The 17,992-nt window shown below is 36.8% G+C and overlaps 2 protein-coding genes across 5 annotated transcripts in view; one reads left to right on the top strand and one right to left on the bottom strand.

Moving 5' to 3' along the window:
* eml2 (EMAP like 2) overlaps nt 1–6,295 on the bottom strand; it is a 36,157-nt gene extending 29,862 nt beyond the window's left edge. For both annotated transcript variants that reach the window (XR_001662160.1, XM_007552419.2), the window contains exon 1: nt 6,002–6,295. Coding sequence is in view for 1 of the 2 variants with exons in the window: in XM_007552419.2 (XP_007552481.1) it covers nt 6,002–6,212 (211 nt within the window). In the remaining variant the exon portion in view is untranslated. The remainder of the gene's footprint in view (nt 1–6,001) is intronic.
* A 1,172-nt stretch (nt 6,296–7,467) lies between these two features.
* rhbdd1 (rhomboid domain containing 1) lies at nt 7,468–14,935 on the top strand. 3 transcript variants are annotated; one of them, XM_016671643.1, is made up of 8 exons: nt 7,468–7,570; nt 10,721–10,885; nt 11,203–11,482; nt 11,561–11,693; nt 13,137–13,225; nt 13,422–13,484; nt 13,904–14,038; nt 14,100–14,935. In XM_016671643.1, exons 2-8 carry the CDS (start codon nt 10,733–10,735, stop codon nt 14,198–14,200), a joined length of 954 nt encoding a protein of 317 aa, XP_016527129.1. In that variant the 5' UTR covers nt 7,468–7,570; nt 10,721–10,732; the 3' UTR covers nt 14,201–14,935. The 3 variants fall into 3 exon arrangements, with proteins under 3 accessions (XP_016527129.1, XP_016527131.1, XP_007552480.1); XM_016671645.1 differs by lacking the exon at nt 7,468–7,570 and adding an exon at nt 9,160–9,498 and having other exon boundaries at nt 10,687–10,885; XM_007552418.2 differs by lacking the exon at nt 7,468–7,570 and adding an exon at nt 9,161–9,498.
* The last annotated feature ends 3,057 nt before the right edge of the window (nt 14,936–17,992 follow it).

The following is a 17,992-nucleotide window of genomic DNA, read 5'->3' as shown; positions in this document are numbered from 1 at the left end:
CATTAATAACATTACTGCTCCGTTTCATGCAATTAAAGTCCGGATGGGAGTTCCAACAAGACATAAACTCTACGCCTACTCGGCGTCTCGAACTCACACTACATAGGAAACGTGAATTCAGAGACGGGAACCATCAAACCCAGCAGCAGACAGTGAAACTATTAAAACCCAAACTCACCCAGTTGCATGAATTAGGGATGGAGTGAAAAGTGTGTTAAAAAGCAGCCTGGATGTCTGACGTGGGGAGCTAATCTGAGAATTGTTCCTATAATGCCATAAAAGTCTTTAATATATAATCCAGAGGAGTGCAATAAAACTATAAACATTATTAACAGGTGAAGGGGAGCAGGGTTGGCCTTCTGGTGTAATCAGGAGCGAGAGGAGAGAAGCTGATCTGGACCGAAGGTCTCTGGTTACAGAGGACAGATGGTTGCTACAGACAGAGCAAAACACACATGAGGCTTTACCACCGATACGTATGTTCATGCTGTTCCACATCTTACATCAGCATCTTTAACGTTTAGCAGGTTCAAATGCAACAGCTCACATATAAAGGTAAAAAAATACATTTCTAGAAAGAAAAAGGTGATACATTCTGACAAACAGGAGGGGACCAAGAACAGAGCCTGGAGGGACACCAGAAGATACAGGAAATGAGCATGCGTGATCCAAGGGGCCACTTGGGCCTCACTAGCTCTTTAACTCATGCGGAGTGGCACTGAGGGTTTTTTGTGTGGTTTTGGGAACTGATGTTCTGACGGGACACCACCCTGCTTCTCTGCTGTCTGACCATAAAACTCAGCCACGATCCTCCTTAGTGAAGAAGACAGCAAGAGCCAGAAAGACATCACTAGCATGGTTTACCCCATTATAAGCCTGGCGGGCCACCAGGCTTTACTTGGCCCGCCACCAGGATAAGTATTTTATTTTAAATACTTGTTTTCTTAACGAAGAACAGTGACAGTAAAGACGGATTAAGCTAGGTGTGTAGTTGACGCATTGAACTGGGCGTGGCGGCTGTCTCTGCTGGACACCTGGTGACCTGTCCAGGTGAGTCCCAACTCTTGAATTCTCCCATTAGCTGCATTTCCATTAGTAATGTGCACTAAACTTTGTCAATGTTTTGGTCATGTAAAAAAAAGAAAAATCACAATTGTGGTGTTTCCATTAAAATCACATGTGAATAAGTTTGTCCAGTTGATAAGTCATTAATAAAACTATCCGCCATTATCCTCCAACTACTTCCTGTCGTCTTCTTCGTGGTTTGCACCAGTGGCAACATCAACAAGATCATGTGACTTGTCTGATGCAAAAAATCAGTTTCCATTGCAGTTTTTGAATGGAAACACCAAAAAAAGAAAACCACCTCATCCTATCAACATTTTTTAGCAACAACTCTTTCTTTTTTTTTTTTAATTGGTGTATTTCCATTTATTTTCAAATGGTCAAACTGTGTTTACCAACCATGCAAAAGGATTAAGATCTCTAATCGTAGATGGAATAAATCAGGTTTTTGATGCTACTGGACGCAATACTTCTTTAATGTGTCAGTGTTTCAGTTGGATAAAATCAAATATACAACAGATGACCTTCCCCAGCAGGACCAGCTGCCACTTAACACCTGCCAGTAAATATCGTTTTCCCTCTGTGATCTCCATCTCTTCCTCACTTTCAGCCAAACGGTATTTATATTGGTTTTTTAAATTAGATGATATGTAACCAGGAGCTTCAGCTGAATTTAAAAGTTCAACATTGACCAATCAGATGGTGCTGGAACATCACAGGTCCGGTCAGACTTTCACTACCCCTCGGTGTCCTTCCACCTGCTGCTCAGCGGGGCCGTCTGGGTCTTTAATGAGCAGCAATGCATTAATCTACACTCACTCACACTCTGGTTTAAAAGTTCAAAGATTCAGATTGTATTCAGCTCTTGTTTCTTGTGGTTCAGGATGATTCACTTAAAAAAATCAATTCTGCTTTCACGGAAAAGAGACGAAGACACATCTATGGATCTGTTACAAACACAGAGCCCTGCAAAAATGTACAGACAGCTTGAGATTTTTCATATTTCTTCACGTTACAACCAAAAACCTCAATGTATTTTGGGGACTTTAATGGGATAAAGCAACACAAAGAGGTGCATGATCATAAAGTGGAAAAAAGAGGAAATCTAAAATTTGTATCCCCCTTTCAGTTTAATACTTCAATTGTTATCAAAATGCTATACACATTATATATATATATATATATATATATATATATATATATATATGTCAAAAGAAATCTGACTATGTAATTTAACGCCTTGAAATTGGGCCTTTGTCGCTTTAAAAACTCCTGTTCTTTCTGAAACTCAGCCTTCAGGTAGTCATCTAATCATTGCTCCCCTAACGTTTCACAACGTTTTACCAGCGTTGTACTGAGAAGTGGCTCCTATGAAGAGCTCTGATACGCCGTTCCACCTGATGTCTGCTAATTGCTGCTGGCTAGTCTGAAGGAGCTGCTGAAGAGGGCTGCTCTGCGAGATGTAAGCTTGGAAATGGCAGCTTGGCGGCGGAGCTGCGCCTCAAAGGCGGGGCTAGGTCCAACCAGGTGTTTTTGCACAGCTGAACGGTTGCCATGGAGATTAAAGGATTTCTCAAAAATGCATGAAAGAATCAAAACAACACTCCAAGTTTGGTTTTGATGACTGAATAAAATTATAACATGATGTAAAACTCAAAAAAAGTCAATTTTACAAATTACCGTCCCTTTAAAAAACCCAAAATTGAGAGAATTTTTACTTTTCCTATTTTCTCCACTGTTGTTTCCATGACAGCATCAAGAAATATCAATAAAAATCTAAATATGAGTATTTCACACAGTAACCACATTGCCTAAAAGAGACTGCAAAAAAGTTGTCAATTGATTTTTTAATCTTCACTTTTATCGTTACTACAATAAATATCTCAAATTTGACCTGCTGGGGTCGTAGCAGCGAAAGAAGGTTCTAGAAAATACTTGTACAGTGATGTAGTGTAGAGGTATGAATATTTGACTCTGCTAGTCCAAAACCCAAGGCCTAATTTTACTCTCAATCCTCCTTTGATGCTCTAGATATGATACATATCCAAATTCTTCATGCATTTGCATGTAATGCTTCATGAGAATCAGGATATTGCCGATGCAAACGTGCCAGGGAGGACAAGGAAACGAGAAACTCCACCACCGGCAGCCATAACAACCGTGATGATAAGAACTATTTATTACTACTTTTCTAGGTAACTGTAGGACTGTGGCTGTGTGTCACAGCAACAGCAGCCCCACAAACACAAATACTGCTCTTGAAAATCCATGCCATTATAATATGCGTCTTTAGGACAGCAGCCACATGAAGAAGTGTGATTTGTAAACACTAAACAGCACACAGTAACTGCATCCAATCGTATTTTCAGTATTATCGATACAAAGGGAAAAAATAGTAAAACTAACAACCCCGACAGTTTTGGGGTTTTAAAACATCATCAATTGTAGCTTATTGTGACAACAATAAATCAAAATTCTTACCACGAAAAGATATTTATTAAGAACAAAATAGGATAAATGCCCAACCAATCAAAGACATACATTAACAAACATTTGCTGTGTGTAGCTAACGGTCAGAAAGCTGAACTGATTTACTAACATTTGTGGTGCTAACAACTATTAACAATACCAGCCAATGGCGTATTGCTAGTTTGATAGCAAGTATTACAGTAAATATCCGATATTTATCTTAGTATTTCACAGAGGTAGAGTGCTCAAAAACTGTAATCAAGTAATAGTTGTCGTTTATAAGTTAGGAACGAGTCGAGAGCTAGATATAATCTCATGGCTTGTTTGTTGTTGCCTACCAAAATGGCCGCCAGCTACAAAGTTTCCAGAGGTATGACGTCACACGAGAACAATGCATTATTTCACCCACCATGGGAGGTTTTAATGTAAAATCGCACTCAGAAAAGTCCAGACCTTGACTATGTCGTTCCAAAAATCTTCAATTTGTTATTTTCTTTTTGAGGTGGATTTGCTTTGCAACATCATCCTGATAAATAGGTTTTAAGATTCCAGAAGCTAAGGCAAAGAAAAACAGATACATGATCAGAAGATAATTAATATTTTCTCCATGTTTTGTTTATATATTTTAAACATACTAAAAAGTTGTCAAGTAACTGGGAATAACTGGTAAAAACTAAAACTGTTAACACAACTACAGTCACTATTTAAATCATGTAGACTAAACCAATAATTCTTAGTTTTGATTGTGCTGAACAGTATTACTATTTAACAGCATAATGGAGGTGCACTGTTCCTGGAGATACTGCCATACCAGGTCAATGCGTGGAGAGGACGAGGCAAGCCTCTGTTCCAGCTCCTTGTTCTAAAAATCAATTTAATACATGGTCCTCGTTTAGAGGACTATCAGATATTAAACTGATAAGAACAGAAACTACACTTGATCTGAGCCAAAAGGCCGAGAAGCGATGCCACAAAACCGGGGAGGAAACCATTTGTTCCAGGCGGGGCTCAGTTTAACTCACGGTTCAGAAACTTTAACAATAATTTAAAGCGTTAGCAGAAACAGAGACGGTGGTGTATTTATTTTATGATGACCCGGTAGTTTTAGTGTTAGTATGTCGCGGGATATTAAACTCAATCAGTCAACAAAAGCAAAATATCCTGGTTTACATGTAACCACGTGACACGCTTTCGTCCAATAGGAAGCCGAGAAGTGAATACGACTCCCAATTTATTTTTTCGCATAAAACTATAAACATATGTGCCGATTTCTTTCGCTGTTAATTAAAGTTACTTAAATAAAGTTTTTCAGAGGAGATCAATTAAGTTTGTAACCCACCAACTCATTGATATATCACACTAAATAACATTGACGTAGTAACTCATAACAGCGTCCAATAACAGCGAGGAGAGGCTCTTAGATTAAATACCACAGTTTATAATCTGTCAAATATTCCGAGGAACCTTTAAAAAACAAACTTTACTAAAAATGTACAGTAAGCCCATAAGTAATCTGCACACCAAATAACACACCTATGTAACCAACACACACTCTGAGAAGGTAACACACTCAGTCCGATATATTAAACTTTTACTTAATTTTCCTCATTAAAACTATCAACGACACTCAGACGACGGTATTATATTGTAAACAACAACAACAACAAAATAGTCATAACTGCTGTTAAACCTTTAGAAATTAATGTTATAGGAGAAACATTTGCACCCCTTAAACTACAACGAAAACATTTGCATCGTAATTATAGCTGTAATAATGTGAAAACAACTACATTTCTATATAACACACACTTTAGGGCATCAGATAAACTGAAACTCACCAGGAAACGTCGCTAAGCTAACGATCAATTAACCTAGCCATTCAGTATGCGCATGCGCAGACGGAATACCCAGCCGCTTTACACAAGCAAAAAAAGAAAGCTTAAAAAGGTTAAAATAAATGATTTTTAAATGATTATTTTAAGATTAATTTTCAGATTAACTGTAATTACTGACCAAAATATGCATTTAATCTAATTCAAATATTAGAAACAAACAGAAGAAAGAAAATTATTACCGATACAACAGTTATTTTAAGATTAGTTCTCAGTTTAATTGGTTTGACTAACCAAAATATATATTTAATTGAATTTAAGAAACAAGAAAAATAGTTCAAAAGCAAATTACTTTCCATTCTAATATAGATTAAAAACTAAAATATATTTTTTTAAATACCAGTGGAGTATGTTTTTAATTGACTGTTTAATGATAAATTTTTAATTTATTGTGCTAACTAAACCAAAGAAAATATACAATTCATATCAATATTTTAATTACATAATAAAATGCAATATAGAAGAATAGTTTTATAAGTAGTGAGTAAATGTACATCGAATAAAATAATTAAATTTCGTGTTTCCTTGAAGCCACCAGGTGTGTACGTGTTGCCGGGAGGTGACAGGCGGCTCACCGTTGTTGCAGTACTGTAGCAGCAGGTTGGTGCTGTCACACAGGCTCCCACACGAAGCGATCCTCTCCGACATCCTGTCCCGCTCCTCTCCTCTGCCGTCCCGGTCCGCGGCTCCTCCTGCTCTCGGAGGACTCCCCCGTCCTCCCTTCGCTCTTCTCCGTCTCGTCTTCACGCCGTCACCCCTTCCCGTCTCCCCCACATCCATAAACATTCACATTCACACCTTCACCTGCCTCAGCTGCCTCTGCTTCTCCCGCTCCAGCTTCACGGCTAGCGGCAAGCCGACGTTTTTATTACAGACCCACTTCCGTTTCTTACTTTCAAATTAAAAGCATTTCGCTTCTTTTTTTTTTTGACGGGACTTTGGGATCCTCCTTCTACAGGAACACAAAAATTGCAGTGTTCTGAACAGACTCAACATAATGCTGCCACCACCATGTTTCATAGTTTTCTTAGGTGTGAAATAATGCCTATAAATCCTCTAAACCACTATTTAGAGCATTTATGAGAAATAATATGCAAAAACGTAATAATTTTCTAATTGTCTGCCAGTCAAATTCATCAAACAAGCTACATTTGGAAAAGTTGCTCGTGAGAAAAAGGCCAAATGAACCAAATGAATAATGTTGCATGAAATGAATAAATAAGTAAATAAATAAATAATAATGGAAATAAAATAAAATATATGAGATTAATATAAAATATTACATAGTTTCAAGTCATTAAAAGAGGGGATTGTGTCAAAAATAAATATATTTTCTGGTAATAAAGTTATATTGCATTATCTGATAATAAAATGTTCCACCACAGAAATCATGGTGATCTAAAATCAGAAGGTATGAAGCGAATTTATGCTAAATGAATGTAATTATGGGATGGTGAATAAAATGCCTTCTAAAATGTATGCTTTTTATATATTTTGTGGCATTGTGTTGGGCTTTGAAAAGGAGGCCAGAGATTAATAACATAAAGATTCCCCCAACTCGTTTAAATCTGCAGTTCCAATTCATAGGTTACTTTGGGGTTTGGACTTTGTTCAGCATTGTTCGTGCTGTTAAACAAATCTTTTCAATGCTGGCACAGAGTACCAGCTGAAATCAATAATAACTGACCAAATGTGATTATAGGCTTTGTCAAGTTAAAAGGAATTATTGGAAATTTCAGCACTTCTTTTAAAAAACGTTTCCTTATTTATACTTAAAGAGATGTGCACAAATTGTCACTTAAAAAAAGTCACATTTTTTGTGTTGAATATCATAGAAAATCTACATTTCAGGTGTTTTTCAAATTTTGAATTGTGTTTCTAATAGATTGAATTTAAAATCATGTGTAAATGTTAAACTGGTTGCAATTTCATTCACATAATTAGAAAAGTTTTATTTCGAAAATCCGACCATTCCATTTCCGGTTTCCCTCGTTAAATACGGTTAGCTTACGGAAATGCCTTCCTCTGTCTACCCTCCCTGTCACTGTTTCTATAGCAACAGCTTCTCCGCCAGCTCAGCTGCTTGATCATTGGAGGCAGAGAAGGTTAAGACTTGTATTCTGTTTACAAGACAACGGACACCGGTACGTTTTAGAAACATTGCATTCTGCAACCCGTTTTCAAACTGTGCCGATGTCAAAGAAAACATTCGGTGGTTTCGTGTAAATGTACACTTCAAACACAACAAAACTCTTCCATTTTCACCAGAAATTGTTGTCGTGTAAACAGGGCCTTGAAAAGGTGAGCGTCCAAATTACGTAACATACGGCTGAGTGAAGTTTCAGTCTCTGAGAGACGAAATGTGATCTCGGCGTTGTGGTTTTGTTCCTTAATAATTTATGTAGAAGCAGCCGCTACTCCTAATTTAAATTGATTAGGGAGCGCCAATGAATGAATGAATGAACTAAAATAAAACAAAATTAGTTTATTTTCAATAAACTATAATCTCTCTCTATATGTCAGAAGTTAAACTTATGTTAAATCCTATATTTTTAAGGTTAAATGGCTTCTTCAGGGACAGATTACTGCATCCAAGGTGCACATAGGAGCGTTATCGCAGATCCTTCCTCCCAGCAGCACTGCACCCAACAAACTCAAGAGATGTTTTGCATCCCTGTTGATATTTGCGGTTTTTCTAATCTCAAATAACATCCTTGCCTTTATTTACACATCCCTTGACACCTGAAGAGTCTTTGTAATTTCCTGTGAATGGCTTCTTTGTGTTTTCTATGTACACACATCTTGTACATTGACTGGATTAATAACTGGAAAATATGTTAATTCTGGTCTGAATTACAATTACAATTACTTTATCATTGCTTCTCTTTATGTTGACATTGTAATGTGTTTCTTTTTGTTTTATAAAAGGAATTTTGAACTACCTGTTGCTACATAAATAAAAATTAAAAATGGACAAGACATTAAAATAAATAAAAATTATTTTTATTAAATACACTGTGTTAAAATTAATTTGAATTTCTAAATAAACAAATTAAATGAAAATAAATCAAATTCATTCTATCAATGGTTTTTGTTTTGTGTTTCAAACAAAACACAAAGCTTTGTTAAAAGTTATTTTATAATAGCTTTTAATTATTAAACTTTTATTAATTGAGTTTAAACATGATGTCTATTTTTCAGTTATTCATATTGCCGTTAATTATGTTGACGTCAGTGGTAAAGAACTACCGTTGTTTTTCGGGATCTCTGCAAACTATTTACGGTTACACACGTTTTGAATTGACGTCATCAGCACCCACCCTAAACTCCGTAATGCGCCTGCGCCGATAGGTAGAGTTGTTATTGTCACGTGACCCTTCCTAACTCCAGCCGCCAATTATTTCACGGTTTAGAATCGGACATACTGGACTAAATAGATCATTATTTCTAATAGGGAAACATCAGACAGGGAAATGTGACTGTGGGGAAGATGAGACATTGGAACATGTTATTTTCAGTTGTAGGAATTATTTGATGCAAAGAAATAACTTAATTAGAAACCTTAGTAGCATGAAAATGAAATTTGATATTGTTGATTTATTACAGAAAGATTCAGGAAGTAGAGGATATGAGGCCTTATTTTATTTCTTAAAACAGTGTAAGTTGTTTAATAGGATATAGTAATATTTATGTATTTATTTATTTATTTATTTATTTTTATTTATTTATTTATTTTTGTTTGTTTTTTGTCATGTGGTCCACACTCCTTACCAGTTGGTGGCGGTAATGCATACCTAAAGTTTCTTGCCAACCGCCATTAAAATTCAAATAGAAGAAGAAGAACTCCAGCCGCCGCTAGTAAGTGCTAGAAGTGATGATGAAACCTGGAGAAATAAACCGTTCTGACGTGTGGCCGAGAGGTTTATTAGTTAAACTTCACTCCGTCGGTCTGTGTTAAGTTTCCTCTCAGTCTTTTCTGGTGAAAAGCTGCTTTAAACCGGAAGCTAACTTTACTGTTAGCGGGGTTAGCATTAGCCGAAGCGCCTTCAAAGGAGGAAGAACTGAACTCGCAGTGAGTAAAACCCACTTTTATGTCCCTGTTTATGCTAAGAAAAGGTTTAAGAAAATGAGAGGAAGAAATATCAACAATTGTTAGACCGAGTTAATATTTTTAAAACCGCTCATTTGTGAGTGTTTGTCCAAAGTGGCTACACACCAAAGTTTTGATGAAATAAAGAATTCTTCAACAGTAAAGGAAAACATTACAATAAATGGATACATCTGGCCGTTTACACCACACTACACTTACATTTCAAATACTTGAGATTAGTTTATGACTAAATGTATTAATTAATTAATACAATTATGACTAATTGAATTTTGACTACACATAATACCTATTTGAGAAATGTCTAATTACATTCTGACTTGTTTAAGTAACGTCAGTTTTACTTTCAGCTGTTTGGAGGTTTAAATTGTGAGAATCAAAGCCAATTTGAGATATCTCACTTTTTGATCTGATTTGTCATTATTCCAATTAAAAGTATCTTAAATGTATTTTTAGACTGGTGATTTATAAGTTTGAACAAGAGCAAATAAAATTTCAGATGTCCTGAAAGCAAATAATGACTCAGCAAAACTAACTTAGAGATTAGTTCAAAGTTGGCAGTAAATCAATCGCATGATAAATTAAAATGAACTCAATCAACTCATTAAAAACTGGATGACAAAAGTCTTTAGACTAGCTCGTTTTTTTTAAATGACAATTTTGTTTACATAAACTTCATAATTTATCTTATTTGTTATTTCTATTTTTATTTTGGATATTTAATTTATCTACCAGTTCCAGTGTTAAATGTTTATTAGAATTTAAAATGTACTTAAAATGGTCTCAACAGTATTGTTTATTGGAAAAACTTCTGGGACAATTTATCCTTCAGTATATATTTGCTATTGTGACAGTCCTAGTCAAAGTTCCTTTTTAAAATATCTCCAAATGAGATATTTTTTGATTTCAGATATCTTGAATTATAACATTCTGAATATGATACTGTATTCTGTCTTGTCAAAATGTCCCAGATTTACGTAACAAAACATGTTGACAGTATGACTTTTAGCTTTCCAAGGCTGTTTTTAAGAGTGTTGAGTTTGCAGATTTCAGTTTTGGTCCCCATTCAAACCGAGTTTACCGATCTATGTGGTGTGAAAGCATCCTTAAAGAGCGCCTGCTCTGATTTGTCTGTCTGGTTCGTAACGTCAGCCATGGTTGAAGTGGTGTTGCTGCTTCCTGTCAGGGGGGTTTCAGGATGAACAGGAGGTCGAGGTCGTCCCATCTGGGCTTGCTGATGCTGGGCGCCCAGGTGCTCGAGGTGGGCCTGGGCAGCATTCCGCCCGTCACCCTGGCTGTCCTGGCCATCAACGTTTACCTTTACCTCTTCCCAGCAGCTCCGCTCCTGAGGGTAAATAACTAATGCACACATCCAGACATGTAAGAGCAAAACAATGTATACGTTTTTCATTTACTAAATTGCGCCTGGTGGTTCAGTTGGCAGAAATAGTCACCATTTTGCATGATTTCTAATAGAAACACACTGATCGGATATTAATAACTGTATTAATTCTGTATTGGTGCACAGTTTCAAATAAATGTGTAATTCATCACATTCATGTCTGTTTAAAAAGTCAGTCCAGCTGTTTTTCTGCGTCAGCTCGGCCGATACCTCAGAAGTGGAAGAAGTGGATTGGTTCATCCTTAATTTGTTTTGTTTTTTCCCAGGCCTGTGTGAGCGTCCAGCAGGCGTACTGGCAGGGCGACTGGCGGCGGCTGCTCCTGGCGCCGTTCCATCACGCCGACGACTGGCATCTGTACTTCAACATGGTGTCTCTGCTGTGGAAGGGGATGAACCTGGAGCGGCGTCTGGGCGCAGCCTGGTTCCTCTATGTTCTGTCCGTCTTCTCCGTGCTCACCGGGGCGGTGTACCTGCTGCTGGAGGCGCTGCTAACGGAGCTAGCTGACGACCAGTCCTACAGCCTGTCCTGCGCTGTCGGCTTCTCTGGTACGAGTAGATCTACGGGTTTCTGAGTGGAAAGGTTTGGGTCCTCTTCACTGATTTGTTTTTATGTTTTATTTCCAGGTGTGCTGTTTGCGCTGAAGGTGCTGAATAACCACTACCACGCTGGACGCGTGATTTACTTGATGGGGCTGCCGGTGGCTAGCCGCTACGCCAGCTGGGTGGAGCTCGTTCTGATCCACTTCACGGCACCTGGGTGAGTTTAAGAGAAAACATCCTGGATTCTGGAGCCGCTTTCCAGATTAGACTCCTAAAAATGATATTTAATCCCAGTAAAACCAGTTTAAACAGCTTTATAAACATTAATGAAGCTTTTTTCTCACTTTAACTCTCTATTTTATAACTCTGAAACTCTTTAGCTTCCATTTTCTCACTAGTTTATGTCCAGTTTATTACTTATTAATTAATACGAGCATAATGCTGCACTAAATGATACACTATTAAAATTTCTAAAGATGTTTTTTTGTTAACTGCACTGTTGGATTTCATCCACTAGATGGAGCTGTTTCACGTGTTTAATAACACATATAAACTTAAACAGACGTTTTTGTCCCCAGTCCTGATAAATTAAACCCATTTAGTCAAAAATCTAAACTGACATTTTAATAAAAACAGCTTATTGTTTTTGATAAATATCTATTGTTAAACGTTTATCATTTCAAAACAGTAATTTCATTTCAATTTTTAGGTCTAAAAATAAAGACATTTATAAAAATTGTGCAAAAATATATATTTCCTTTTATTGTTTGTTGATATTTGTTAATTTTCTTTTTTTTTAAAAAGCACAGTTTATAACTGAATGACATGAAAAATTATTAATACTAATTACGGCTGCAGCTAAAGATTATTTTAGTAATTGAGTAATCAATCGATTATTCTGATGAATTGTTGAAATTAATGCAATTATTCCATGAAAAAACTGTAGTTTTTTTTTACAACGGTTTTATTTTGAAAATGAGACTTTTTCTCAATTAGATTAGCATGGAAACAAGATAAAGATAAGATTTTATTCAACTTTTATTAACCAGGTGAGCTATTAAAAACAAGTTCTTATTTACAATAGAGATGTGACATTTTAAAGGTAAAATAAATAAATATATTTGTTTGCATTTGTTTGATCCATTTGTAGAATATTTCACTTTTTTAATCAATATTAAGGAATTATTGACTTAAAACAAGCTCATATATTTTGCTGATAAGTTACTAGTAAATTAGTTGAGTCTTATTTCGAATGCACTAAGATATTTGCACTGGGAACCAGAGTAAAATGACCTGGTAACATTTAGTGTTTGCAGTGCAATGCTGAGAGTTGGAAATGTTCTGCTGGGAACCATTAAGTCCAGGAAGTGTTTGATTCCCAGAACCAAACATGGAGAAACTGCATCCAGCTTCTATGCACCACAGATCTGGAGCTGAAAACTGAAAAACAGCCGAAACACTGAGTCTGGAATAAAAACCCAAATGTTCGGAGCTGCTTTTGAAACATAATAAATGAACCTTTAACCAACATTTTAATGTGTGATGAAGATATTTAACAATGTTTGAATTGTTGATTTTTGTGTTTTTATGATGCACTTTGAACCGCCCTGTTGCTGAAACCATTGATTGATTGATTGATCCGTATCTGCTGCTCCTCCAGGACTTCGTTTGTGGGTCACCTGGCAGGAATCCTGGTGGGTTTGCTCTACACGTCCGGACCGCTCAACAGAATCATGAGGAAATGTGCAGGTCTGACTTCATTCAGCCGTTTTCTCTAAAACCTTCGGTCTGATCCTGAGGAGACACATCACTTCTTAAATATGTTCAGTTTTAAATTCATTTGATTAGAAGTTGACTGGTTTACCATAATCGGGTCTTTAAGTTACAGGTCTAACAGTAACTTACTGGTTTTACTGGTTTCACTGGATTCTTCTGTTTTCTCCAGATTTGTTCACGTCAAACGAACACGGATCACATCACAACTACTACAGATCTGCCGGCACGTCAGGTACCGGAGCATGCTGGGAAATATTTCATAAAATATTAAAATAAAGTCATAATATTAGGATAAAGTGGTAATATTATGACTTTATTCTCATATTATTGACTTAATGAGCAAAATATTATGAATTTATTCTTGTATGATTTTATTGTCATAATTTTATAACTTTATTCTCATAATTTACTGACTATTTTTGTAAATTTCTAACTTTATGCTGCTAATTTTATCATTTTATTCTCGTATTATTTCAACTTTATTCTGATAATTGTATAACTTAATTTTTGTTTGACTTCCATTTTTGTGATATTATGAATTTATTCTCTTAATGTTATGACATTTTCTCTGAATATTTTCGGACTTTTTCTCATAATTTTGTCTTTTCTTGATCTTTTTCTTGTCTGGGGCCTCATTCCCTCATAACTCAGGTTATGCTGGCCGTAGTGGAGTTTACTATGGATACTTTCAGGACCCCCCAGATTACCACACGGCGTCGTTCACCGGCGGGCTGACGGAGGAGCAGCAGCTGGAGGCGGCGATCAGAAACAGTCTGCACGACCGAGGTGAGGCGCTCTGAACTCTGAACTCTGAAAGAAACACACCTGATTCCTGCTCATTTCTCAGGACGAGGCCACAGCAGTCGAGGTCGTCCACATCGGGACTTCTCTGATGATTTCAGCGCCGAGGAGACGAGGTGGAGGAGGATGAGGCGGTTCGACAGCTGAACTCTGACCCAGGAAGTAGAAGAAGAAGGTTTTGGTGGAAGAAGGGACAGACTGAGGAGGATTGCTCTGAATAAAGCGATCAAACGTTTCACCACCTTCTGTTCTTTCCTGAATCTGTCATTAATGAGCCAAAGAGAGCAGATTCTGAGTTTGTGTGTTTTATAAAACCAGAAGACGAAAAGCTTCTGAGCTTCGACTGCAGGATGAAGTTTGAAGGTAAAAGTGAAAAGAAGATTTCTGTTTCTTTTTAGCTTGAACTGAACTCTGGTTGGTTTTATACAGTTTGCTTGTAAAAATCATCAAACATTTTCCAGTTTCATATCAGACTGTCTCTGAGACAGACTGATATGATATAGAAAACAAAGAAACAGAGAGGAATAAATGTCTGAGAAAAAAAACTGAAATTCTGAGATCAGTCTCAAATTTTCTAGATAAAATAAAATTTCTGAGTTTGAAAGGTTAAGGAATTGGAGAAATTTCTGACTCTGAAATTTCAGGTTTTTGTAGAAAAAAGTGACTTTTCAAACTCAGAAATATTTGACTTTTTTCTGTCTTTTGAACTTGTTTTTATTTTTTTTGTCTCCTTCTGGCTGTTGCCGCAAATGAAGCTGCTGCTCTTCCTCTTGCTGTTCATGAGTTCTCGAAGGATTTTGCCCCATTTTGCAAAGGGGGGAACTTTATGTCTGACTTTGTAAATGTGTGAAAAGGCCTTAGAATAAATCTCGTTTTGCAGTAGCAAAGTCTCACACTGATTTAATTTAACGAAAATTTTAAATCTGCCTTTAGTTGTGTGTTTCTTAGTCGGGAAAAGTTTGAATCTGAAAAAAAAAAGTGTTAAACTGCTTTTCATATTCAATGGTTTTTCATTCATTCTTTTTTTTTCCTTTGTAAAACTTTTGGCCCCAATTTAGCTCCATATGGATGTTCTCGACATGTTAGCAAAGTTAAACTGAGTGATTTTTTTTATCGAAACATGGAAGAATTGCCACAGTTTAAGTGAATGTAGCTCAGTTTGTATTGATTGTGACTCAAATGAGCATCTTTGAATAATTAATTTTTAAAGTTACTGAGTACATCAACATATTTTGACTAAAACTTTAATCTTGTGAAAAACACACAGAAATGACGGCTGTAAAATGATTTCAAATAATTAGAAGCAGTCACAGTTCATGGCTTCCAGTTTGTCGGCCATGACAGTCTTCCTGTCAGGTTAGTTTAAACTGATGGGGTGCCTGTCTGCTAGATCTCCAAAGACAATATTTCAGCTGATTTCCTCCTCTCTGATGGACAGATCTAATAAATAATAGATGTTTTGGCTCATGCAGCAGCCTGGCTCTGCTCTGCGCATGCTGCACACCTCTCTGATCCAGTCAGTCCTGTGTGAAGGTCAATTCATCTTTGCCTTTGCAAGCTGAGATCACAGCGACTCCCACAGAAAAACCAAATGTGTTGTTGCATAAATGAAACAAGCTGCTGGTGTTAAATCCTGCTTAGCAACTGAAAAGTCTCACAGTGAATGAGCTGCAGACCGACATTAAATTAAATCTGCTTCTGAAGCAGATTTAGTCTCTGCATGTTCTGATTGATCAGGAATCGATTCTGGATCGTCCTCACTTCTTTACCATCTTCCAGTTATGATGATTTTTTATTATCAAAGTTGCTCTCAAATAGACAAATCTACTAAACATGTCTTTAATATAACAAATCTGTTTAATTTCTCACATTCCTTTAAGGTCAAGTGATGAAATCTTTTTTTTAAATGATGTAATATCAAATTTTGTTGAATTTTTAGGAATATTTATACATATATGTATTTTTTATTATTATAGCCGCTTAACTTGCATTATTTCTGCAAGTTAAACAGGAATAATTAAGTTAAGTTAAACCGGCCCTGTTTTAAGTTAATGAGTCCTTAATATTTAATAAGTACTAATTCATCTGTCAACTTATTTCACGTATAATATGACATTTTTACCATGTTAAGTGAAATAATCTGCTATTGAAACTAGAACTTATTGACATAAAACAAGCTCTTATATTTTGCTGTATGTTTTGTTTTATATATTTTTAGTGTTTTAAAGTGTTGGGAAAAGAGCAGAAACTCGTGTCAGTTTTTACAGTGCGCCCCCCTGTGGTGGTGCGGCTTCAGGTTCCAGGTCTGATCACCTGTAAACGGTTTGCTGCGGGAGCGTGAAGCTCGCCTCACCTGACTGACGCTCACAGAAATGGAGCTGATTGGATCCCAACAGCAGAACCCCAAGTTCTCCAGCAGGGGTCGGATTCAGTCCAGCACCGAGCCGCGACCTCTTGACCTTTCCTCTCTTCAACAATTGGAGAGGCTGAAGAGATGAGATAAATATCAGCTCACATCTACTCTTCCTCTCCCTGCTGTCAGTCTCTCCCTCCATTTCTTCCTTTCTTTTCTCTTTATTGCGTGAGGATTTTTCTCCCGTCTCTCTCTTGCCTCTCTTTGCTGCCTGTTCTCGTCTGACGTGTTTTTCTCCCTCAGTTCATCTCTGGATTCGTCTCCCAGACCAAAGCGAAGGTTTTGATCTCACTCCTCTTCTTCTCCTCCTCACTCAGACGCTCTGTGTCTTTGCGCCACAGTTTCCTTTAGATCACAGTTGGTGATTCTCTCTGATTCTGGTTCAGGCCGGATGACCCACTTCTGCAGTGAAGTCAACGTTTCACCGCGTTGAGTCTGAAGAACGGCTTCATCACCATGTCAGTGTTTCCTTTACACTGAAAATGAAACGCCTCGTGTGCAGAGCTCGGTAGCAGCTAGTTCAATTTAATAAATTACTTTAATTTATCTAGTTTCTAATAAAAATATCCTGAAATAAAACAAAAACTAACTTACAAGTTACAGTAAATGGGAGTTTGTTTTAAGTCAGTAATTCTTGAATATTTATGAAACAGTTCTACTCCTCCGGTAGAATATTCCGGCGTTACCTAGCAACCCCTGCCAAGTCCAGCCCGTTACCTAGCAACCCCAGCCAAGCCCAGCCCGTTACTTAGCAACCCAGTTTGAGTTCCACTGGCCAGTTATCTGATTTATAACTTGGGAAAAATGTCTTGTAGAACTTTTTCATCAATATTTAAGAATTACTGACTTAAAACAAGTTTATATGTTTTGTTGAAAAGCCACTTACAGAGTGAGGGAGTAACTAGTTACATTTACTCAGTTACATTTGCTTGAGTAACGTTTTTGGGGAAAAAAAATTACTTTTAGCAGTATTTTTAATTTTACTTGAGTAAAATTTCTGAATTTTCTTCCCACTGAATGAAAATCAAACATGTTTTAACCAGAAATCCACCAGACTCAGACACACACCTGCAGTTCATGTTTTTATTGAAAGAAACTGATTTGGAAAAATTTTCTTTTGCCCCATTTTGTTATTTATTTATTTATTTTTATGAATTATTGTCATTTTGGTCCTTAAAATACCAACATTCCCACTTAACTTTATATTTGGTCCATCTGATGATGTAATTTTTAAATATTAAATGACTGATAATTTGATCAGTTACTCAGTTCTTGAGTTGATTTTTTACCAAATACTTTTTTACTTGAGTAAAAACATGTTGAAGTTTTCTGCTCTGGGTTAATTTCTGCAGTTGGAGGCCACATAAAACCACTCCAGTGTCCGCAAACGGCCCCCAAGCCTCACTTTGGAGACCCCTGGCTTAGATTATCTTTAATATTGGAGTTTAAGTTTCTCTAAGAACAGTATTTTTTCTCTCTCAGTTTAATTTGAGCAGACACCTCCCCCCTCCCCGATCTGCTGCTGC

The sequence above is a fragment of the Poecilia formosa genome, unplaced genomic scaffold (assembly GCF_000485575.1).
Source record: "Poecilia formosa unplaced genomic scaffold, Poecilia_formosa-5.1.2 Scaffold48, whole genome shotgun sequence".
Taxonomy (NCBI): domain Eukaryota; kingdom Metazoa; phylum Chordata; class Actinopteri; order Cyprinodontiformes; family Poeciliidae; genus Poecilia; species Poecilia formosa.
Note: the sequence above shows the minus strand (reverse complement) of the source record. Positions and strands in the feature narration are given on the sequence as shown.